The sequence below is a fragment of the Taudactylus pleione genome, unplaced genomic scaffold, assembly GCF_031769625.1.
Source record: "Taudactylus pleione unplaced genomic scaffold, aTauple2 ptg000195l, whole genome shotgun sequence".
Lineage (NCBI taxonomy): Eukaryota > Metazoa > Chordata > Amphibia > Anura > Myobatrachidae > Taudactylus > Taudactylus pleione.
Genome location: NW_028284597.1, coordinates 7,750,675 through 7,776,718, shown reverse-complemented (window position 1 = coordinate 7,776,718; position 26,044 = coordinate 7,750,675). Strand labels below are relative to the sequence as shown.

The 26,044-nt window shown below is 46.1% G+C and overlaps 1 protein-coding gene across 1 annotated transcript in view; it reads right to left on the bottom strand.

Moving 5' to 3' along the window:
• Positions 1-383: 383 nt before the first annotated feature.
• The window catches only part of CENPN (centromere protein N), a 46,202-nt gene continuing 20,541 nt past the window's right edge, over positions 384-26,044 (bottom strand). The window contains exons 8-11 of the mRNA XM_088476830.1: positions 17,628-17,685; positions 10,896-11,008; positions 2,167-2,284; positions 384-1,721 (exon numbers count right to left, since the gene is read on the bottom strand). Coding sequence (XP_088332956.1) covers positions 1,603-1,721; positions 2,167-2,284; positions 10,896-11,008; positions 17,628-17,685 — 408 coding nt within the window. The 3' untranslated portion in view covers positions 384-1,602. The remainder of the gene's footprint in view (positions 1,722-2,166; positions 2,285-10,895; positions 11,009-17,627; positions 17,686-26,044) is intronic.

Below are 26,044 nucleotides of genomic sequence, written 5' to 3'. Positions count from 1 at the left end.
GAACACAATAGAAACACTTGTATATATTATTACAAATAGCATCGCTTTTTAATTATATTATGCAATGATTCCAGAATCCTGTACCCTAGATGAAATTGATCAGCCAACGGCCCTGCATCTACTCATGTTCATGGAACATGACTTAACTGCTCTGTAATTTACCATAGGGGAACATGATCATACACAGAACTACAGAAAGTGCTGTAACACTCACTAAGCCAAATAGTCTAGTGTTCATCATTAACACAACACATGAACTATTTAGTGTTGGAGAATGTGGAATTAATGGTTTAAATTGCATGCAAGTCTAATTAAATGGAATTTGAAGCCATTAAAAAAAAATAATAAAAAAAAAAAATGATTGACTATATTCAAGATGTGACCGTGCAGTGTAAAAACAATCCAAAAACAAAAATATTTCAAATATATAAACTTTATTTGAACATGTCAAATAAATGAAAAAGCCTTTGGCTATAACACCCATAACTGTGCAGAAAGAGGCAAATCTGGGACACTCACAGTGTGTTGGTGCTGAACTGAAGACCATTGATGTGCTAAGCTCTCTTCAGAAAGATTTCCTCTCCATAGACGTTATCAGCAAAATATACAAATACACAACTTAATACAAATTAAAGATTTAAAATATAATTCATTTAAATGAAACCCCTCCACAATAAAAGCAGAACCAAGAAGCAGAACAATCCATGAATTTTTCGTTTTGCCATCATGCTGTGCAATGGGTACAACTATTTCATACAGTATCCACCATTGTTACTGTTTTGGTTGCGGATTAAAAAAAGTCACCTCTCACTGGGGGAGATGTACTAAGAGTTGGAGAGAGATAAAGTACCAATGAATCAGCTCCTGTCATTTTTCTAACACAGCCTGTAAAGTGACAGTTAGGAGATTCTCGGATGGTACTTTATCTCTCTCCAAGGCTTAGTGAATAGAACCTAAAGTACCAACCAATAAAGTCCTGTCAGTTTACAGGCTCTGTTTGAAAAATGACAGTTAGGAGCAGATTGGTTGGTACTTTATCTCTCTCCAGGGCTTAGTACATCTACCGCAGAACTATGTTCATAAAAACGTACTACGCTTGTTCATGGAAATGGCCTACTTATGTGTATAACACACGTTATTCATCACCCTGTGTGCCCATTACTTCGTTATCCAGCAAGTCATCATATACCTTCATTTCCATGGCTTGGCTGGCCAGCTCAGGATCGCCTCAAAAAAGAAAAGATAGACTTATTACAAGTACTGTATTAATTACTGCAAGAAAAAAAAAAAAAAAAAATATCACACACACATATATATATATATATATATATATATATATATATATATATGTTTATATATTAAAATGGTAGTGATAGAAGGGTAGTAAGACAGCCTTCTGAAAATGTAACAGTGCTTTAAAACTAGAAAAAGCTCATGACCACAGCTCCTCCTGCTTCACAGCTCCAGTTGTGTGTCCATCTAGGTGACCAGTCCTCATTGTGCGTAAGGGACAAAGCTGCTTGGTGAAGACACATCTGAACCTGTCCGCATGAAAGTGCCGGGTTTAGATTACGGATAAGTGGACTCTTCGCTATGAAGTCTCTAGTTGGTGGGGCGGCTGTTTGTGGGATGCAATGGTTTCTTTTCGGAGATTTGAAAAATATTCCTGGCTCTGTGTGGTATACAGGACAACAGGCTAGAGATGGGAGTTTCTGCAACACCTGTGAAAAGAAACTGTATTTATTATAGAATCCTCTAATGGTGCTGCTTAGCGCAGTAATGAGAGCTGGAGGTAGGCTCCATTACCCCCCCTCAAGCAACCCCTCCATCTCAGGCACTTATTGGATGCCTAGAGCTGGGACACAGCTGCTATTATCCCCCCAATGCTGTATGAATGGACAGGACAAAGACAGAGATGAGATGAGGAGTAGGAAGATGGGAGGAAGAGGTGAGGACGGGGGAGAGAGGTGATAAGGTAGACTATGAGTGAGGAATAAAAGATGCTTGCAATGCCTGGCTAGCAACCTAGCAAACAACAGCTATAAAATACTAGTATAAACATATTACACATATTGAACTGAATCAAAGATGGCACTGTTCAAATCTTTATGCTGGGTACATAAATGTCAGCAGTACGGACTGGTGGCAGTAACACGATAAACTCACCAGCTGGTCCCAGCGATCTGATGGCCTCAAGAAGGTGAGGACTGGAGAACTTGACGACACAACGGAAGGGCTCAATTCCATTGGAAATATCAGTTTCCCCTCTGAACGATGTCTCCAGCTGTTCAACAATACAGATGGTAGACAATTAGTTTCTCTAATATCGTGAAGATACTTCAGAGACAGAGAGATTTATTAACAAAGGCAGCTTTTCAAAGCTGTCGTTTATCTGCGTTCTTTAAAACAGCAATACTATCAGGCGCTAAAACAGATGTTGGGTTTGTGGGGCTAAATCACACATTTACTTATACTTAAAAAAGCAAATCAAAAATTGTCTGTTGGTAAATGTGCGATTTAGCCCCAGAAACACGACATCGATGTTAATTTTTTTTTATCAATTTTTTTTTTTTTTTATCAATGTGAAATTGATCAAAATCTGCTACAAATTGACCTTTAGCAAGTATACCCCTAAGAATTACAGATGTGTCTTCACATCAAGCCTCAATATGCCACACAGTGTGACTTGCCTGGCATGAGTGAGCTGCCAGGTCCCGGTGCTACTCTGCTAGCTTCGGGCATCTTTTTTTTGCCGAAAATGCGTCTATGGGGTATATTTACTAAAGTGGGGGTTTTTAGAAAAGGAGATGTTGCCCATAGCATACCATTTAGATTCTAGATATTATCTTCAAGAAGGTACTAGTTAAGTGTTTAGTACAATCTGTTTGGTTGCTATGTGCAACATCTCCACTTATAAAAACTCCCACTTTAGTAAATATACCCCTAATGGTGCATACACACGGTTAGATTTGTTGGCAGATATGAATGATTTTAAAAATCATTCATATCTGAAAGAAAATCTGACATGTGGACCTGCAATGATGAACGATGTGCGTTCCCGTTTGTCAGATAACAATACCTGACATCGTCTGTGTTTGCAGTCAGATTGACGATTTCATTAATTTTAATACTGTCTGAAATTGTTCAAATCGTTGGTAAAATCGTTCATCTGACAGATCTGACTGTGTGTGTGCACCATAAATCGCAAAGCGATGTGACTAGGACGCACCAGCAGACTGTGCTGATTAATATGATATGTGACATATGTATATTTGTGGGCACCTGCGGCCGCTACATTGTAGCACTTCGTATACAGATTCAAAGACTCAGGTGCACACAGACATACAAGTGTTGCATAGCAAATTACACAGCACAGTTCGCTGGTGCATCCTAGGTACCTTAAATTGTGACCTAGACCAGTGGTTCCAAACTTTTTTGAATCGCGGCACCCTAGCGTAACAGCATTGTTTTCATGGCACCCCTAAGTTGAAGTTTGTTATCGAGAGATTCTGAAAAAAAATGTAGTGAATTAGTAAAGTGTAGTAAATTGTGCTCATCTGTCATCCTTAGGGTCAGTTATGTGGTGGTGGACAGATTTGCATCTGTGTTTGTCCACATACTTACATTACATTGACTATAAAAAATTTGTTTTGGTGCTGGACCACCAACCTGAGGCACCCCTGAAAGTGTCCTGATGCACCCCAGGGTGCCATGGCACACAGTTTGGGAACAACTGACCTAGACGCATTTTGAGGCAAAAAAAGAAAACATGCAAAAAAAGACACCCAGTGCTTGCGGAGACTCAAGGGAGCTGGCGCGCTGAGAGGGGCTTTTCAGCGCGACTGCAGTAACTAAGGACACATCTGTAGTAACATACATAACCATCATCCCCTCCCAATGCTAAGTGTCAGCAGTTATGTATCGGGACTTGAATCACCCCTAAAATAGCACAGCAAACGTACATAAAGTTTTGCAAACTTTAAAGCATGTCTCTGATGCTATTATGAAATACCGAAGATTAACAGAACAATTTGAGCAAAAATGATACTGCAGAGCTACTTTACACGTACTATGCTTCAAAAATAAATGCAGGTAGAAGTATTTTCCTCTCCATGTCAAAAATGGAAATATTTATATATATCTCCTGTGACACTAAGGTAATGTGGTCATTCAGACGCAATGTATTAAAAGCTTGCAGCAATAGGAATGTCATCCTTGGCAGTAAGTGGCAGCATTAATACTCATTAATATTCATATAACAAGAGATATGGTAAGAACTTACCTTTGTTATCTCTGTTTCTACGAAGTCGATAGGGTCCACAGGGTTGACCTTGGGGGTATAGCTGGATCTGGATCCAAGGGCACCACGCAGTTAAAGCTTTGCTGCTCCCAGGATGCACTTGGGTCCGTCCTCCTCTATACCCCGCCCCCGAGCCACAGGCACCTCAGTTGGTAAGTAGCTAAGGCCGGAGGAGGAGACTAAACAGAGAGAAGGAAGACTGGAACACACAAAAAACCATACTCACATAAAATGGGAGACAGAAAAACCGGTGACCAGCCCACACAGCCCATATGAAGCCAGGTGCGTCAGGGTGGGCGCCCTGTGGACCCTATGGACTTCGTAGAAACAGAGATAACAAAAGGTAAGTTCTTACCATATCTCTTGTTTTCTACTTCAGGGTCCATAGGGGGTCCACAGGGTTGACCTTGGGGATGTCCCAAAGCAGTTCAACTAAGGGCGGGGACACTCCTGTGCTGAAAGGAGCACCCGGCGCCCGAAGGATGCATCCTGAGAGGCGAAGGTGTCAAACGCATAGAACTTCAAAAACGTTTGAATGGAAGACCAAGTGGCCGCCTTACACAGCTGAACAGCGGAGGCGCCACGTCTAGCAGCCCAAGAGGGACCCACAGAACGAGTGGAATGAGCCTTAACAGAGGCTGGCACAGGTAAACCCTCCTGTGCATAAGCCTCACAAATAACTGAACGAAGCCAACGGGCTAACGTTTGCTTGTTGGCAGGCCAACCCCTCTTGTGAAAACCGAAGAGGACAAACAATGAATCCGACTTCCTAACCGAAGCAGTCCGGTCCACATGGATTCTAAGTGCCCGGCCTACATCTAAGGAAGCCTCACCAGCTGAAAGATCAGGTGACTGAAAAGCTGGCACAACAAGTTCCTGATTAATGTGGAACTTTGAGAACACTTTGGGCAAAAACTCTGGACGAGTGCGGAGCACCGCTCTGTCCTGGTGAAAAATCAGAAAAGGAGGGCGACAGGAAAGTACCCCCAATTCTGACACCCTCCTGGCAGAAGCAATTGCCAGGAGAAAAACGGTCTTAAACGTCAGCCACTTGAGTTCCACCGGCTCAAAAGGAGGACCCTGCAAGACCCGTAGCACCACCGCCAAGTCCCAAGGAGCCACCGGAGGCACGAAGGGAGGCTGGATCCTAGAACACCCTGAAAAAGGTGTGAACATCAGGTAGTGTAGCAATCCGTCGCTGAAACCACACGGACAAAGCAGACACATGAACCTTCAGAGAGGCCAGGCGTAAGCCGAGGTCCAAACCCGATTGAAGAAACTCCAAGATTCTGGAAACCCGGAACACCTGCGGATCGTAGTTTCTAGATTCACACCACACCCTGTGGTAAATCCGTGCGGAAGCAAGCTAGCGTGCCCTAAGCATGGTACCAATGACCGAACTGGAGAAACCCCTAGACCTCAAGACGGCTGTCTCAAGAGCCACGCCGTCAAAGACAGCCGACCCAGATCCGGGGAAAGGCAGGGCCCTTGAGACAACATGTCCCGACGCTGAGGGAGAAGGTACGGAGCGTCGATGGAGAGGCACCGCAGATCAGAGTACCAAGGATGTCTGGGCCACGCCGGAGCTACCAGCACGAGCGTGCAGTCGTCCTGCTTGAATTTCCGCAGAACCCGAGGAAGCAGGGATATCGGAGGAAACAGATACGCCAGGTGAAACGACCATTTCACCGACAGTGCATCAACCAGACAGGCGCCTGCGTCTCTTGTCCTTGACCCGTAAACGGGCAACTTGTGATTGTGACGGGAGGCCATCAAGTCCAGCTCTGGCAGCCCCCACCTGTCCACGAGTAGCTGAAACACCTCTAGGTGAAGCGACCATTCCCCGGGATGCACGTCGTGACGGCTGAGGAAGTCCGCCTCCCAACTGAGGACTCCGGGAATGAAGACTGCCAAGATCGCTGGAATGTGACACTCCGCCCAAGCAAGAATGCGAGACACCTCCGACATCACTGCCCGACTGCGAGTTCCTCCTTGGTGGTTGATGTACGCCACCGAGGTGGCGTTGTCGGACTGCACCTGAACCGCCCTTCCGTGAAGAGCGGGGCCGGACGACTGCAGGGCCCTGTATACTGCCCGCAGTTCCAGGATGTTGATGGGGAGAAGTGCTTCTTCCGCGGACCAATGACCCTGAAGCGATAATGAGCCGGTCACTGCCCCCCAACCCCGGATACTGGCATCCGTCGTGAGCAGTTCCCAGTCCGGGATCCAATAGAGGCGCCCCTCGACCAGATGCGCTGTCTGAAGCCACCAAGCCAAAGACTGCCGAACCTCAGGGGACAACACCAGCATCTGAGAGCGGATCCGGTGAGTTAAACCCGTTCCATTCCGATAGAATCAGCCCCTGCAGGGGCCGGGAATGGAACTGGGCAAATTCCACCATGTCGAATGTCGACACAATGGACCCCAGAACTCTCATAGCCGAATGGACCGACAGGCGGCAACTGCTCAGGCAACTGTGTATCCGCAGCTGCAGGGAGGAGACCTTCTCCGGAGTCAGGAAAATCCGTTGTTGACGAGAATCCAGCAGGGCTCCCAAATGAACCATCCGCTGTGATGGAATCAGGGAGAACTTTTTCCAATTCATCAGCCACCCATGCGCTTGCAGGCAAGCGATCGTCAGGTGGAGATGCTGAAGCAGTACCTCCGGGGAGCTCGCCAGCAACAGGAGGTCGTCCAGATACGGCAGCAGCCGTACATTCTGGTTCCGAAGATGTGCGGCCATGACCGCCATAATCTTCGTGAACACCCTCGGTGCCGTGGAGAGGCCAAAGGGTAGCGCCCGGAACTGAAAATTATGTTGAAGGATAGCGAACCTCAGATACCGCTGGTGCGAAGGTGCTATCGGAACATGGAGGTAGGCGTCCTGGATATCCAGGGACACCATGTAATCCCCCGGTTCCATCGCCAGAATGATGGAACGTAATGTTTCCATCCTGAACTTGGGAACTCTGAGAAATTTGTTCAGACTTCAAGTTGAGGATAGGGCGATGAGAACCATTGGGTTTCTGCACCAGAAACAGAGAAGAATAGTACCCCGTCCCTCGTTGTAATTGAGGAACGGGAACAATGACCCCTGCTTTCAGCAAGGACTCTATAGCTTCCTGAATCTGTAAAGTCTTGGTCGTATCCTGAGAAGGACTCGTGCAGAAAAACTGGTGGGTCGGTCTGTGCCGAAAAGACAGGGCGTACCCCTGGGAGACCACTTCCCGAACCCAGGCATCCGTGGTGGTATTGTGTCAGCACTGGGCAAATAGAAGAAGTCGGCCTCCCACCCTGGGGTCCCCCAGAGGGAAGCCCGTCCCATCAGGCAGAAGGTTTATCCTCCTGCCTGGAAGAAGGGCGTCTGGCACTCCAGGCCTGCTTCTTGGGCTTAAAAGCGGCCTTTGTCGCCGACTGCCTCGGGAAGGACTGACATTTGGCCTTGCCCTGAACCCGAAAGGACCGAAAGGCAGAGCTCCGTACCTTGGTAGGTGCAGAAGCCGAAGGGAGGAAGGCTGATTTAGACTTAGCCAGAGTATCCACAATTTTGTCCAAGTCTGGACCAAAAAGCAACTCCCCATTAAAAGGTAAGGCCTCCAGTCCCTTTTTGGAGTCTGCGTCAGCTCTCCAAGACCTCAGCCACAAGGACCGACGCGCCGACACAGCTGCAGCCGACACCCGAGAGGTCAGCAGGCTTGCATCCAACGATGCTTCCCCAATGTAGGAAGCCGCATCCCTCATTTGTCCTATCAACGCACTCTGGATCTCCGGAGCATCTTCCGGAAAGGTATCTTCCAAAGCGTTGGCCCAGCTCTCGATGGCCTTAGCCACCCAAGAGATGGCCATGGACGGACGGGCCACCGCCCCCGAGAGAGAGTAGATAGACTTTAAACAAGTCTCCACTTTCAGGGAGGAGATCGACGGCAAAGGCAGCGTAGCGCTTTTAATTAAGCGGGTAACATGGGAATCCACCGCAGGCGGAGTTTCCCACTTCCTGCAATGAGCCTCAGGAAAAGGATAGTTTGAAGCCAACAGTTTCTGCGGTTGGAACCTCTTGCTGGGCAACTGTCAGGCCCCTGCCATATGATCCGTTAACTGGTCGGACAGGGGAAAAACCGTCAAAGCTACTTTGGCCTTCTTAAAATTAGGGTACTTTGACCTGGGAGCCGGCGCATCCTCCTCTATATGAAGGATGGCCCGCACCGCCCTAACCAATGCCGGCACATTAATGGAGGACTTAGCCTCCACCTCCTGGGCCCCGGCATCCGAGTCAGAGTCGCTTGGACGCCCTTGGTGGCAAATCACTGTGCAACATAGTTTGAAAGGCCGATGACCAAGCTGCCAGGCTCTGAACAGAGCTGGAAAGGACATCCACCCAGGGAGGGGGTACCGTTTGAGGATACCCCTGAAACGGTACCATCGACTGCTGCGGTACAGTGGGAGATTGCACGTACACAGGCAAACCCGCACAAGGACCCACAGTCTGAGACCCGGGAGGAGACTGCACCAGACGCGTCACGCCCAGGGAACGGGGGATGGTAGGCTGGGGTAACGCCCTAGAAGGGACCGCAGTCGGGACCGCCAGCCGGTCCGCGATAGACGCCAGCACTTGTGTAAACATCGCCCACAGAGGATCCTGCGCCACCGGGGGTTTAGAGGGACCAGGTACCAGCTGGCACCATCCGCACAGACCGTCCTGAGACAAATCCGCCCGGTCATCCCCTACCGAACAGCGTCGGCAGGAAAACAACACAGGAGCCACGGAGCGCTCATTCTCCTCATCAGACATGACACAAAACTTTTGCAATAAAAAATGTATCACCGAAAAGAGGTAAGGCGTATAACACCTACGCACTCCCAAGTTTGCAACACAAACAGCCCACAATCTGGTACTGAGTAGCACACAGCAGTATGTGACGGACCTCACAAATACGTAGATCTATATAAGTGAGGTACACAGAAAGAACACCCCTCCCCCACGCAACTGCGGGCCGTAGGAGAAGGAAAGGGATAGGTACAAGCTGACAGTAAGTAGAAAAAAGCACAGACAGCAGCACTAGCAAAAGTCACATACCAGGCAGGAAATTAGTAATCACTGCACCTTCAGCTACAATCAACCTCCCAGATTCAGTGTCTGGGAGGGCTATAGCGCTGCGAACACTGTCCTTTGCAGGGAGAGAGGTACGCAGGGGGACTGGTCCACTTGATACCGCCTGGGAGCTCTGCGATGCTGCCTGAAGATGGCCGCCGGAGAGCACTGAGGAGGACTGGCCAGGAGATAACAGCCCAGCGACGCAAGCACACATGAGAGAAAGCGCGCTGGGCTGAGGGGAGGAGCGCTAAAGCAGGGAAGGCTGCCTCCCCTGCTAGTATTAAACCCCCAGGGAAGCCGGTTCCCCGCCAGTACTTACACCCTGGAGGCCAGCAGACACGCGGGGTATGCCACAGAGGGGGGAGCCGACCGCCGCTACTAGCGCCGCCGGTCTGTCCCCAGAGACCGGCGGCTAAAAGACTGCCTTTGATCCCCGCGCGGAGCGCTGCACGCGGCTTACCTGGCCCCGTGTGTCCAGCAGCAGTCAGTGGGAGCTCCCGGAGCCACGCTAGTACTGACTCCGGGGTCCCGCTGCAATCCCCAGATCAGTACTGGCGTCGCAGCGCCAGCGGGGCTGTTGGAGCGGCAGAGTGGACGTCCAGATGGACAGTCCATTGCTACCGCTCTGAAGATAGTAAAAAATAAAATAATAAAATCTTCTTTTAAAAATAAAGCTATGGGGCTGCTTATGCAGCCCCACTGCGCAGGGTGACCCAGTCCGGCCGGGCACCAACTAAAACTGAGGTACCTGTGGCTCGGGGGCGGGGTATAGAGGACGACGGACCCAAGTGCATCCTGGGAGCAGCAAAGCTTTAACTGCGTGGTGCCCTTGGATCCAGATCCAGCTATACCCCCAAGGTCAACCCTGTGGACCCCCTATGGACCCTGAAGTAGAAAATAGAATGCAGCGAAAAAGCATGTAAAAAGGCGGATGTAAACCATTAAATATGTGCAAAGATGGGCAACATTTTGAAAGTGGATGCGCTAAACAATCACTTGCTTACGCATTTGGCTGCAGAATGTGCCTTTAAGTGTCCCCAGTTCCACCTTAAACACACAACACAGCAAAATGAATGATCTGCTGTAGTCTCAGCTCTATATAATTTTACGCAATATCAATTAAAAAATTCAAAAAGTGCAGAATAGCACTGCATGGAACAGAAATAAAACTGGACGATTGTTTAAGCAGAACTTTGCATATCTGCAAAATGCCCTGATAGGTTACAAAACTATTAATTTCAGTGCAACTTCAGTCATCTCTAGTTGTGATATATCGGCTTAATGCGCAGCTGTGTAAAGGCAACAAGCACGCAATAATAGAAAATTGACTCTAAGCTCCCCCTATCAGAATTCTATATCCACTTATCGTCTTGTACTTTTGAGATCTCCAAGAATCACCACAGGAAGAAAAATAACTACATTTTGGTCTAATAAAACTTATCAATTTTGTGATTGTCGTCCATGATTTGCTGACAAATATATACATTGGCGTAGGGTGTATACCTTATACGATGCAAATTCTAACTTAGGAAGTGACCCATCGCCGAATGTTTCACGTGTCACATGATGTATTCGCTCCTTCTCGTTCATATTTTCATAAGTCACCCGTTGGTCCACTGGAAACAAAAAATACATGTTATAAAAGTGAAGTAATCAGCTGTAACATTCTCCATATTGGAGATAAAAACATATTACCCCACTCGTACAAATGTGGTGTCATACTTAACGCCATAGCCCCCTTCTCTCTTTTTGGGGTGAGTAACAAGCCTTGGAGAGAGCTTATTGGTTGCTTTGGGCAACTACTCTACTTTATCTAACTGATATTTCATAGACTGTGCTAGATAAATGACAGCGACAAGCTGGCTGGTTGCTTTGGGCAACTTCTTCACTCTATATCCGTCCATCTCTGATGCAAATGCAGGAGGTGGTGTCAGACACCACCTTACTGCGACCGACGTCACAGGCTGGGATTCAGCATCGCGACTGCTGGTCGCTCATTTGGTCAGGCTACGGAAATTGAAGCTTCCCGCAGCCTGACCGGGTGCTGGTCACGTAAGAGGCCAGGTATCTGCGAGCGCAAACGCAGGGCCCGTTCTGCACAGGAGCAGACCAGGAAACATCGGAGGTACTGTATATGTTCATCAGCGAATGATTGTACTTCTCTGAATCAGGATCAAAGGAGGTTAAGAAGGAGGAATAAGTTTAAAAAGACACTCATCAGGAGACTTGTTAACCTTCACTTGCCGGTTTATCTATTACACTTACAGTATGTCAGTGTACAGGTAATAAGGCAGCTTAGGAGGTTGTGTCTGCCTCTTCTATGACTGTTCTGTTTTTTCAAATTTCAACACGACACTCCCCTAATGACCTCAGATCCCACCTCTGGTCATTAAGACTGACCCTCAAATGTTTGTACGATGGAAACAAAGATGGCAACACATGGCATCAGAATAAGAAGTCGGAAGCATTTTGACAGGTGTGTGGCCAAATTAGATTTGTGCTTGGAAATCTGGATAGTAAATGCCATTTTCCAGCAGCATTAAATGTAGCCGCGTGGTGTTTGGTCCCCTGACCTGAGCATTGAGGCTGTGTATGGCAAGGAATAATGAGAGATATGGTAAGAACTTAACCTATTTATCGCTCTTCCTCGAAGTCCATAGGGTCCACGGGGAGACCTTGGGGTATAGGTGATTATAGAGTCATCTGGGCACCACGCAGTTAAATTTTTCTCCCAGGATGCACTGGGTCTCCCCCTATACCCCGCCCCCGTGCAAGAGGCACCTCAGTTTCGTAGCAAGCCAAAGGCCGGAGAATAAAAGAGAAGAAAGTCTGGAACACAAGAATCACATTCTCACACAGAAGGAGACGGAAAAACCGGTGACCAGAGCGCAGCCCATCTGAAGCACAGGTCCGACAGGGTGGGTGCCCTGTGGACCCTATGGACTTCGAGGAAAGAGATAAAGGTAAGTTCTTACCATCTCTATCATTTTCCTCTTCTGGTTCCATAGGCTCCACAGGAAGACCTTGGGGATGTCCCAAAGCAGTCTATTTAAGGGTGGGTACGCTCCTGTGCAGAGAGGAGAATCCGCTGCCCAAAGGAAGCATCCTGAGAGGCAAAGGTATCAAATGCATAATACCTTAGAAAGGTCTGGACAGAAGACCAAGTGGCCGCCTTACAAAGCTGAACAGCCGAGGCGCCACGGTGAGCTGCCCACGAAGGACCCACAGACTGAGTAGAATGAGCAGTAACAGAAAGCGGAACTGGAAGGCCCTTAGAAGTGTAAGCCTCCGAGATCGTCATGCGAATCCACCTAGCCAAAGTTTGCTTATTGGCTGGCCATCCCTTCTTGTGGAATCCATAAAGTATAAATAAGGAGTCTGACTTCCGAAGTGAACTGGTACGGTCCACTCCCTGGAGGGCACGTACCACATCCAATGAGGCCTCACCTGCCGAGAGGTCTGGAGAATCAAAGGACGGTACAATAATTTCCTCATTAATGTGGAAACTAGAAACCACCTTAGGAAGGAACCCAGGGCGAATCCGAAGCACCGCCCTGTCCTGGTGAAACACTAGAAATGGGGAACGACAAGAGAGGGCCCCAAGTCCGACACTCTTCAGGCGGAAGTTAAGGCCAGAAGAAAAAACAGTCTAAGCTGTAAGTCATTTGAGATCCACCGAGTCCAGGAGTACAAACGGAGGGCCCCAAGGACAACAGCCAAGTCCCAAGGCATCACAGGAGGGACAAAGAGAGGCTGAATGGGAAGGACACCCTGTAGGAAAGTGCAGATATCAGGAAGAGGAGCAATCCTTCGCTGGAACCACACTGACAGAGCAGAGACATGCACCTTTAGTGAGGCAAAGCGGAGGTCTGGACATTGAGGCAACAGCAACGGAGTGTCGATGGAGAGACTCTGAAGATCTGAGTACCAGTGACGTCTGGGCCATGCTGGAGCCACCAGCAGGACAATGCCTCCTTGTTTGAACTTCCAAATTACTTGAGGAAGGAGGGAGATTGGAGGAAACAGGTACACAAACCGGAAGGTCCACTTGACTGACAGAGCATCTACCAGGAGTGCCTTGGCGTCTCTTGTTCTGTAGCCATACACTGGCAGTTTGTGACTGTGACTGGAGACCATTAGGTCCACGTCCGGAAGGCCCCACTTGTCCACTAGGAGCTGAAACACCTCTTGGTGAAGAGACCATTCTCCGGGATGCACATAGTGATGGCTGAGTAAGTCTACTTCCCAATTGAGAACTCCTGGAATGAACACAGCCAATATGGGTGACACCTCTGTCATTGCTGCCTGACTTTCCTCCTTGATGGTTGATGTAAGCCACAGTCATGGCATTGTCTGACTGAACTTGCACGGCTTTCCGTGAAGTATGATTTTGGCTTGTTGCAGGGCCCTGAAGACCGCCCGAAGTTCCAATATGTTGATTGACAGGCAGACTCCTCCGCTGTCCACTGTCCCTGAAACAAGTGTGGACCTGTCACTGCGCCCCAACCCCGGAGACTAGCGTCCGTAGTCAGGAGGACCCAGTCTGGTATCCAAAAGGGGCACCCCTTGGTGAGGCGCCCCGTCTGCAGCCACCAAGCAAGAGACAGATGCACCTCCGGATAGAGAGCACCATAGTTTGTGCCATTATCCGATGGGGTAATCTGTCCCACCTGGAGAGGATCAATTTCCGCAGAGGCCAGGAATGAAACTGGGCATATTCCACCATGAGGAAAGTCGATACCATGGTTCCTAGTAACTGCATTGCTGAGTGGATGGACACTCTGTGACTGTGGAGGCATCTGCGTACTGGCGTCTGCAAGGTGGAGATCTTTTCCGCAGTCAAAAAGATCTGCTGCTGTTGTGAATCCGACAGAGCTCCCAGATGGAGCATCCTTTGAGATGGAGTCAGGGAGGACTTCTTCCATTTGATCAACCATCCGTGTGCCTTAAGCACAGATATTGTCAGTGTAGATGGTAGTGAAATACCTGTGGATACCCTGTCAACAGTAAAAGGTCGTCAAGGTAGGGCAACAGGTGGACCCCCTGCAGCTGTAGATGGGCTGCCATTACTGCCATAATTTTGGTAAACACCCGAGGTGCAGTAGAGAGGCCAAACAGTAGAGCCTGTAACGGGAAATGTTGTTGCAGTACAGCAAACCTGAGAAAACGCTGCTGAGCCAAAGCAATTGGAATATGCAGGTATGCATCCTGAATATCCAGTGACACCATATAATTGATCGTAGGGTTTACATCCTGAACCGAGGTACCCTGAGAAATTTGTTCAGGGACTTGAGATTGCAGATAAGCCGATGGGACCAGCTTGGTTTCTGAACCAGAAAGTTTGGAATAACCAGTTCCCCTCTGGAGCAACGAGACAGGTACTATGACTCCTGCTTGAAGCAAGGATTGCACGGTCTTCTGCATCTGTAAGGCCTGGTCTTTGTCTGACTGAAGTCCTGTGCAGAAAAACTGATGGGGAGGTCTTCTGCGGAAGGAGAGGGCGTACCCATGAGACTACTTCTCTTACCCAGGTGTCTGTGGTGGTCTAACACCAGCACTGGGCGAACTGAAGTCGGCTTCCCACTCTGGGATCCCCCAAAGTGAGGCCCGTCCAGTCAAGCTTAGGGCTTGTCGTCAGACTTGGCAGCCGGACATCTCGCACTCCAAGCTTGCTTCTTGGGCTTGGCAGTCTTCTTGGGGGATGACGGCCTAGGAAAGGACTGATCTTTAGGTTTACCTTAGGACTGATAGGGCCGAAATTACAAGGTCCGGGACCCAGATGGAGCAGGTGCAGAAGGCAAACACGCAGACTTAGCTGCTGCCAACATATCCACAATCTTATCCAAGTCTGGACCAAAAACAAGACTTTACCATTATAAGGCAAACACTGTAAACCTTTCCTAGAGTCCGTATCCGCTCTCCAAGAGCGTTATCACAGGGATCGGCGAGCTGAAATCGCCGCAGCCGAAATCCTGGAAGGCAAGAGGCTGACATCAAAAGCAGCCTCGTTAATATGTGTAGCTGAATCTCGGAGGTTGCCCACTAGATTCACTTGCTCACTGGTAGCGTCCGAAGAATAGCACCCTTCAAGAGAGTTCGCACAGAACTCCATAGCCCTGGCTACCCAGCAAATAGCCATGGCCGGCCTGGAAGCTGCCCCTGAAAGAGAATATATGGACTTCAAACAAACCTCCATCTTCCTATCCGTAGTATCCTTTAAGGACGACGTGGATGGCATAGGTAGGGTCGCACTTTTAACCAAGCGTGTCAGATGAGAATCAACCACTGGGCATGTTTACCATTTGGCAAAATAGTCCTCAGCAAAAGAATATGCATAAGCCAGGCGTTTTTGAGGCTGGTAACTCTTTCCAGGTGATTTCCATGCCACTTCCAGGTGGTCTACCAGCTGATCAGATAAAGGAAATATGGCAGCGGCAACCTTTATGTCCTTTAATAGGGCATGTTTGGACTTGGGAGCTGGAGGTTCGTCCTCCTCTATGACAAGGCCGAACGGACAGCCCATATCGGACCCGGAATATACATTTTTGACTTAGGCTCCACCTCTCTTGTAAACTGCTCGGAATCAGATTAATCTGAAACCTCCCCGTCATCAGACGTCATGTCATCGTCATCATATTGTGCAACCTGAGATGACAGCAATGGTCTTTTAGCCGGTCTAATTTGGGGTGCATCCCCCTGTAGCATATCAGTCTGGTTCTGCACCGTAGTAGAGGAGGATCAGAAACTTGTATGGGAGCAGCCTGCTGAAACAGGCTCTGAGAGGGCAAAACCACCTGCTGTAGGAACTCCAGCAGGGGAAACACAGGGGGTACTGCCAACCATCCTGCAATGGTTGTCAATACTTGAGCAAAGCAAGCCCAAGGGGGCTCCTGTGAGTTGGATGAGACAGTAGAGGGGCCTGGATGACATAACATCTCACACATAAACCCTCACGAACTAAGTCTTCCTAACCTAACCCTGCAGCACATTTTTTGCATGACAGCGGTCAGGAGCAGAGTTTTGCACATTATCCTCTACATTATGTCTGGTAGTGATGATAGTGTGCACACTGTATGTGACCCACCACACAGATAGAATGAACTGTGAGGTTTATTACACTCCCTGCCAAAACTTGCACTGTAAGGGCTCAGTGAGAAAAAGCACAGGTAAAATAATATGGCTGACAGAAAGAAAAAGAAATACAGACAGCGCTAGCATAAGGTCGCATACAATGCAGAAAAACACCTGCACAAATGGCACTACAATTCAACTACATAGTCTCAGTGTCTGGTAGGCTATAGTGTTACATACGCTGACCACAATGGAGGAGAGGTATGTAGGGGGACCCGGGCTCCGCACGCCCTGCAAGATCTGCGTCTAGCCTGGAGAAAATGGCAGCCAGAGACCTCAGAGGGGGCGTACCCAGAGGAGGAGAGCTGCCTCAGCCCAGCCAGACCGCAGTGGAAAGGCGCACTGAGGTTAGGGGAGGAGCCGGCTGTTAAACAGGGAAGGCTGCCTCCCCTGGTCGACAATTAACCCCTGGGACGCTGGAAAGCGCTGCAGCCTGTGTCTCTGGTGGTTTAAGTGGCAGCGCAGGGAAATTAATGCCTAGTTCCACATGCCGTCATTCCCGAATGGTCCCCAACACCTGGAGGAATAGGACTGCTCCCAGCGGGTCACTGAACGCTATGACCCACGCGCTTACCTGCTCCCCGTGACGTTCGGCCGCAGTTCAGGGATACTCGCGGGGTCCCTGCTAGCTCAGACCCCGGATTCCCCGCCAAGTTCCCCGGATCAGTACTGGCATCTCGGCGCCGACGGGGTGACAGATCGGCAACACGGACGTCCTCTGGACTGACCGCGCAGAAGAATGAAAAAACTTCTTTAAAACAAAAAAAATCTTCAGAGGCTGGAAGAGCCACACCGCATTCAGTGACCCAACTCCGGCCGGCTACCCAACGAAACTGAGGTGCCCTTGGCCCGGGGGCGGGGTATAGGGTGATACCCAGTGCATCCTGGGAGAAAAATTTCACTGCGTGGTGCCCGGATGACTATCATCACCTATACCCCAAGGTCTCCCTGTGGAGCCTATGGACCCTGAAGAGAAAATAGGAGGACCTTAGGCAAGGCAGACACACAATGAAAAAAAAACAAAAAAAAACACACAAATCACACCTCGCTTAACCCGTTGAAATGCCACAAAACAAAATATGGTATATATGCAGGAGAACGTACCTATGGCTGGAGTAACTTTTATTTCTTGTTGTGATCTTAAATGATAGGACTGGAAAGGCTGTTTAAAAAAATGAAATAAAATTACTAATTAAAAATGATACTACACACACACACACACACACACACACACACACAATCTTATTAACAGAAAAGAAAGTACCCATGTATCATACTGTCAAGTTAGTCCCAACTGGGCACCACTACATTCAAAGCTTATGGGGTATATTTAATAAAGTGCGGGTTTTTAGAAGTGAAGATGTTGCCCATAGCAAAAATCTGAGTCTACTTAACATTTATCCAGCACCTTCTAAAAGATAATAGCTAGAATCTGATTGGTTGCTATGGGCAACATCTCCACTTCCAAAAACCTGCACTTTAGTAAATATTCCCCTAGCTCTCTTATTCTGATGCTTCCTCCTAGTTTGCCTTTTTATTAACACACAACAGACACAATCTGCTAATAGGGGTCAGGAATTAAATCATTATAGTTCTGAGTAAAAAAGTAAATAAATAATATCCATTGTATTTGTTTCAGAAGAGATTCTAAAAGTTTAGCAGTAGGTGGGAAAGAAATCCATTCACTGATCTTTACCTTATCAAAGGGCTGTTCATGAAACAGTGCTACAAGCTGAGGATTTCCTGGTGACTTTTCCCACCTGCTGATGAGGTTTAGAACCAAGCCTGAAAAAAGGAAAAACCAAAACTGGTCTCAGAAACAGACAGTTAAAAATTACATAATAACAGTAAAACAAGTGATGATTAAAAAGGTTTAATAATGCAACGGTGTAGAACAAGCCGTTTGGCAAATAAAGGGGGTATAGACCTTCTTTAGAAGTGTCATTCGGCTTGACAGTTTATTGTAATTGTTTTTAAGTTGTGAGTTGTCCCTGTGTAGTCTGGTTTCTCATGCTGAATATTGAGCAGAACTGCATTATTTTCAATATGTGAAAAAGGTAGAACAGGGTAAATACTACTATGGTCTCAAGCAACTGACATTACCAGGTAAGTGGAGCTAGGGCATTTTGTTACACTGCAACAGTTGATCACATAGAAAAAGTCAGCACTCTTGTCTGACGAGCAGATCGCATCAAAAGACCCATTAGTGCTGGCTAGCTTCGCTTAAAAAGGATTGTTCAGCCATTGCTGACAAAGCAAAATGCAAACGAGTTCTTTCGCTAAACCGTTGTTGCCCAAAAGGTCAATGTATAAATAGCAGCAGAAGCCATTTTGTGCAGTAAAATCATTTTCCTGAGAATCCAAACTAGCTATTCATTAGAAACCAATCACCCCATGAATATTATTAGGCATTAGAGGCTGCAGCGGGGTCCATTACGTAAAATGGTCACTTATTGTATGCAACTTTTCTCACTTCTGTTTAATAGTGAAACAGCGTAAATGGGAAATGCTTAGTGAAATAAAATGCAAGGGGGAAGAACCAGAATATTGGCCTGCAGGACTCTCTCAGTTGATAGAGTCCTTAGAGGGGAAAATTAGAGGTGGCAGTAATCAGAGGGGGAACATGTATGGGCTCACTTGAGGTTGAAAATATAAAAAAAAAAAAAAGACTAAAAGTCTGAATCCAATCAAATCACTGTCCAGCCAGTAGGGTCTCATGATAGCTTTTAAAGTCGCAGAAAGACTTAGATTATGGATGCAAACGTAGGTGTTCTGTATGGAATACATATTATCTTCATTCGGTCTCATCTATTCTGCCATGGTATCCAGTCTCTGCCCATTCATATTTTGTACACCAATTGGAATTAGACTAATAGCTGGGCAACGGAATGAAGTTTATATTTGGTAATGGGCATTTCAGTACAATGTAGTAAATAGGACACCGGCTGGTTTATAGTGGGCTCGAGATGATGAAGGAAATACAATGGGAGACTCTGGGGCATTCATGAAATGTATAAAGTAATCCTACTAGCCCGTCACATCTCCAACAGAGAGGGGGCGAACCAGTGCATGCGTTGTCACTGTATTGGGCATCTGTACTAATGGGTGAGTAGAATGTTTGCATTTATTTCTCCCATTTTGTCTAAGGGAACTAAACACCATAAAATAACCCATATCAGAACACATTAATCTACAGAAGTATGGTCTAATTTTCCTTTGAAGAATGCTCAAGCGGAGTATTTGTGGGATTGTAGCATATCCTATATTACTGATGTAAGGAGCAAAGGATGTCTCAGTAAACCACCACACGCCGCGAAAATGGTATTAGAAGTGGGAAAAATCTGGAATGTGAGGTTGTGACAGAAGAAAGTGACTGTATTGCCGGGATCGGTATGATTTACTGCAGGACGCAAGGCCGGCGATTGTAATCCTAACAGCGGCAGCCCGACAGGAGGAAATCCCGATAGTCTATAGAGGCAAGTACAACTAACCTAATTCCCCCCCCTAACCCTCCTTCCCCGTTGCCTAAACCCAGGGGGGGGGGGGGTGCGCCTAACCCTAAGTCACCCCCGGGAGCCCTGAACCTAACCCCCCCACGCCTGGCTAACCTTCGATCGGGATGTCGGACACCGGGCTCCCGGCGTAAGTAAAATTACGGGCTTCGAGATTTCGACGCCTGTCATTTAACCCTTGCCGGGATTAGACAGTCGGGAAGCCGGCTGTCAGGATTCCCTCCGTCGGCTTCCCGTATCGCCAGTAGTTGTAATGACCTTGAAGTTCAGCAAAGTTCTTGTGTTTTCCTTAGTCCATTTATAGGAGGCTGATAATACCCAATAGCCACCAGCACTTTCCTCACCAGTTATTCCATTGCCTTATGTATCACCTTTGAAACTGCAAACTCACTTGGGCAGAGTCAGATTTAACTTTTGTTTCAAACAATTGTAGATTTGACTATGTCATGTCCTGATCATCTCAATGTAAAGCAATGTGTAATATAGATGTATCCACATACACCTTTGCTGAAGGTGCAAACCTTTGCTATTTCTAGAATATTATTTGGAAATCCCAATAACTTTTCTATTTAACCAGAAGTCTAGAGTTTAAGCTCAGTCTTCAGTCCAACATATTATGACTGGGGACTCCTGTAGCAATGTATATGGGAACAAGATCAGACCAGGTGATAGGATGTACGTTTCTCTAATCAGTGATGATGATGAGGTTCAGTAAAGAGGTAACGTGTTCTAGTACAAGCATGATGAGGTGGAGTACAATTAATCATCTCTCACAGAAGAGGGCGATTTCAAGATATGAAACAAAAATCTGAGCTGGTGCTTAAGTCTTAGGGCCCTTTGAAATGTGTAAAGGATTCTGAAGTCACCTCCAAGGAGGAGGACCCCACCTGAACAGATCATAAAGCATTATGTAGTTTAAAGAGCAGGGAGGTCTGGCATGCTTTGCCGACTGGAAGTCAAAACTACTTTCTCAAAGTAGTAAGCACTTTGCTGAACATGCAAAACCACTCGGCGAACTGACATAAGAATTGAACGGCTTATCTGTAATTTTTTTTTTTAGTGTTCATTCTAGCACCCTGGCTCAACTTGTGTCGTTCCCATTCCCTGCCTGGGGAGTCACTCTACACTCTGGTGCTTCTAGCACACTGTGATCTGTATCTCAGTAGTTTGTTGCATCAGCTGAGTGTGCTACAAGCAACAGAGGAGGCAGGAAAGAGGAACTGCACAGGTTGTGACAGGTGCAGGGTGCTAGAATGAACATTAGATTTAATGTTATGCATCACTGCAACCATTTAAAAAACATTGAATCTGGCCCAATTATCACATACTTCCAAGCTCAGAATACGCGCTGAGGGAGCATAATGAGCAGATTACATTGTGGTAGACGTGCGGGACAGCACCATTGGGTAAATGTAACCTTCCATAACATTACACAAATATGCTGTCAGAGCAACACTGAATGATCCCCAGAGACTGAAATATGTACATAGGACAAAGCGACTGATTCAGAGGTGGATGCAGTGGAACGATACTTGGCTACAGTATGCACCAAAGCCGCACTACGCAGCTCAGTGATGAGTTTTGAGACAGCGGTTACGAGGCTTTCTTCGCGGAGCGAGTGACAGTCAGTGTTTGAAGCAGTTGGCTAAGAAAAAAAAAAAAAACTGCAGGCGCATCAGGACCATTTTCTGGGAGTGCCCTAGTCAGCCTCTGCAATTCGTATGCAGCTGTGAGATGCTCATTCTGAGATAGGCTTGTTCAGATGTTCAATGTACGACTGAGGTTTCATCTTCGGTGGGTATGTCTGTGCACAAGACATCAGTGTTCCCACCAAGATTTGGGGCAGGCAGGGTGCACGGATGCGAGGGCAGTAGTTCGCGTCCGAAAAAGGGGGCATTGTGGCCCCGCCATCACTGTTGGGGGGCGCACCAAGCCGGCGGCGTCCCTAATGGGTCGTGCCCAACACCTACTTAGGTGCTGGGCTTTCCCCATGCTCTCCCTTAATGTGAATAGATGCTGTGCAAATGTGTACGGCATCTATTCACGCGGCGGCAGAATAGCAGTGGCCAGGCTGTTTTAGCAAGGCGCCGCTAAAAGGGCAGGGAGCATTTTGCCCTTTAAAAATCGGGCGCAACACCCTGCTAAAACAGCCACACTAGCATATTTTCAAATAACCGCTGCATACGGAAACGCAGTCGGTGACAGCATAAGGTCCAATATTACTACAGCCTAACAGTATTGTAGTATGTATGTAGCCTACTGCAATGGTCAATGAGCACATTGCTCTGTTTACTTCTGAAATAAATTTTTAGATATAGCTGTATCCAATGCAGACTGAACAGGACATATCAATACATAGATCAGTCTATAAAAGTAGATTTACTGTCCTCTAAAAATGGTCTCCCAGCTAATTTTTTTTTCTACATATACCTTCAGCTTCGGCATGCTCTCTGTGCACAGTGGAGGGACGTGGTTCCAGACTTTTGTGAGACCCCAATCTGTTTGCTGTTGCATACTTTACCCTCTAAAACAGTGTTGGCTAACCTTGACACTCCAGCTGTTATGAAACTACATAACCCAGCATGCACTGCTACAGTTTTGCTACTAGGGCATGCTAAAACTGTGGCAGGGCATGCTGGGATATATAGTTCCACAACAGCTGGAGTGTCAAGGTTAGCCAACACTGCTCTAAAATAATCCGTTTCTATGATCTACTCCTTACTCCCATCTTCTAGGGGTGAAGGGGGGATTGACTACCCTTAGAACCCGTTGGGATTATGATTTGGGTACCTTGTCTGATGATGACGACAGGAAAGTTGTTATAGGGACTCCCCGGGATGCTACGGCTTATGCCAGATTTCAGCAGATACAATTATATATTTTGCACAGGGTTTACTGGACCCCGCTTAGACTTTTTGAGTTTGGTGCTTCTGATGTGGACTACTGCCCTAAATGCTCTACTCCTGCTGATTTCTGGCATCTCCTTTGGTCATGTCCTCATATTGTTCTATTTTGGACTAGTGTGGTTGATGGTGTAAGAAGCACGGGTATCCATGTAACTTTGTTGAATCTGCGTATTTGGAGGATTCCCTCTCTGTTTCCCTTAGATTATATGTCAAACACCTTTTAACTCTGGCAAGGGTGTGTATTGCCCGCATGTGGATGGCCTCTGATCCACCCACCTTTGCATCCTGGGTGGCTGTGGTTAATTTGACAACATCTCAAGAACGTTATATGTACCAGAAACGTAAATGTCTGAGTAAATTTGATTGAGTTTGGTCCTTGTGGCAGAAGTCCCGGTATGCTCTCCCTGATCGTTAAAGACTATGGTTCCTTAATTATTGTGTTTTGTGTGTTTCCGTTCACATATAAATAATTAACTAGATTCAGTTGTATTTGTTTATATTTTATGCAAAGATTGACATTGTGAATGTTAAGTGTTTGTATTTGTTTTCTACACACTTATATTATGCTCTGTGAAATTACTATAATATTCCTTGTTGGAATGTCAGCTATTCTACTATTGTACTGATTTCTATGTATTGCATTGGTCAGATATTTATTGTATATGTTTTTCTTTTTATTGCTAAAAAGACATTAAATAAAAACAATACAGTTTGTAAGGCGCTATTAGAATTGCTCTAGATGTGTCTTAGTAAGATTTAATAAATAAAACACATATATGTTATTAAAAAATTAATACAAATTAATATATTTCACACTCGAAAAGTTGCTGCCGTATACCAGAGTAGTCTCTCTGGGAGAAAAAATACACAAAGGGTGAAAAAATAACAGCGCATGTGTGATATCTATAGATTATTTTTTAGGTTTAGCCTAGGCTGAGCGCGGAAAGGTCTCCCCACACTGGATTTTACTGGACTTGACTTTTGGATTATCCTCACTTATACCGGAATTATACACTGAAACCACACTTGTGAAGATATCCACACGACTCTCCTGTATACCTAAAAAATTATCTATAGATATCACACATGCGCTGTTATTTCACCCTTTGTTTGTGTATATTAAATAAAAACACAATTAAAAAAAAAAAAAAAAAAAATTACCGAGACCAACTATCTAGATTAATAATGTTGCATAATAAACAAAATGTATACTCTTTATTTTTAGTTGTTGGTGCCCTCTGGAGGTTATGCAAAGACATTTCAAAGATAAAAAGAGTCGGAAAAGAAATAAAAAATTACATTTTAAATATTATCATTATACTGTACCCTAGACCTAGTTCTTTTTTCGGTCTCTTTGCCTTGAGAACAGCAAAGATCTTTCCCAGGGCCCTTACTTACCCTTGCGGACACACATATTGCTAACAGCTGCCATCGTTTATACAGATAAGTCATCATATATCTAGCGTCTTTACGCTATATGACACAAGTTCCTTTTAGTGACTGAGAAGCTTCAACACTTTTCCCCTAAATATTGCGTCTTAGTTACATCCTAACCACATACAAAGCCGCTCACACTGTACCAAAAATGCTAGTTTGCGACATTTGTCACAAAGGAATAGGTACAAGCTATATTCAGATTCAGCATAACGGAACCTAGTGGGAGGAACAGCCGGGGGAGCTCACATCAGAACCTTTTCTACACAAAGATGTACAAGTACCGCAGCCCCAATGGTCAGTGTACACTAGCAAAGTAGTTTTGTTGCTTTTTCACGTTTCAGATTAGACACAAATTACAAAAAAAGAAGGACCATGTCGCTCCAAGTGTGGCTATTTTTGCACGCCTAGAGTAAGGTTGTATAAGGAGACATCTATATGGGCTGCTACAATCAGCTCTCAGGTCCATCTACACAATACTGTTTATTTACACAATAGACTTCTTCAGTTTGACCAGGCAGCTCTGTTACATGAAGCTCTGTCTGGAAGCCATTTTGAGTGTGACTGCACTTTTAACTACGGCCGTCTTAATTATACTGTATATCAAATCACTTTTATATATAATATTTTATTACTGGTTTTGCTTTAGGTATCCTGTTTTACATGAGCTGTATTAATGTAAAGGTTGTGTCTAATCAAAGTTATAAGGCCAGTCCAGTCATATCAGCCAAGCATGTTTTTATTTATATAAAAAAAAAAAAAGGGGAAGATTAGAAATGGAAATCAAATCATTTTAATCACTTACTGGAGGGGCCCAGAGACTTCCAGTTCTTTCTTTCCCTTGCTGTTAGCTGACTCCTGTGATTAACATATTTTGCTGGTCATTTAGCGCCCCCTTTGCTAACACTCAAGTTTTTTTGTGACTGAAACCAACAAGTGCACAATTTAGGCACCCAGCAACGTACATGGACAATCTTATTATTTTCAAACAGAACATAAAAGCAGATTCCAGATATTTGCAGTGACAGTGCACTGTAAGGGACCAGTTACACTTTAAAACCACAATTTATAAAAAAAAAAATTTGGGTTAACATAATAGAGTGAAACTTCATTGGATAACCAATTAAATGGTCAATCTAAATATGATACAATTGGATCTATTGTCATTAGGCTAGAGAAGGATGCAGGGGGGTTCTAATGCCCAGATGTCCCCCATCTGGACATCAATAAACACAAAACCTCCTCATTTGATGGTGTATATTTCAAAATGTAGTACAAAGAGAAATAGATAGGGGGGAGATGTACTAAGCCTTGGAAAGTGATAACATGGGGAGAGATAAAGTACCACCCAATCAGCTCCTGTAAATTTTCAATAGTCTGTAAACTGACAGGTAGGAGCCGATTGGTTGATACTTTATCTCTCTCTATTGTATCACTGTCCAAGGGATCTACCCCAAACTGTGCTAAGCGCAGTCTGTTTCCCTTTGTACTGGTTTTTGTTATGGATATAGGTAGATATCCATATGGACTGCTGCTTTGAGTAACTTATTTTTTCTATCTATATAATAATACTATTAATCAGTGTTCTTAACATCCTAGCTGTGTATTTTATATATCAAAATGTTAAGACTTGTTGGGTCACCATATTATAACTACATATTTTATGCGT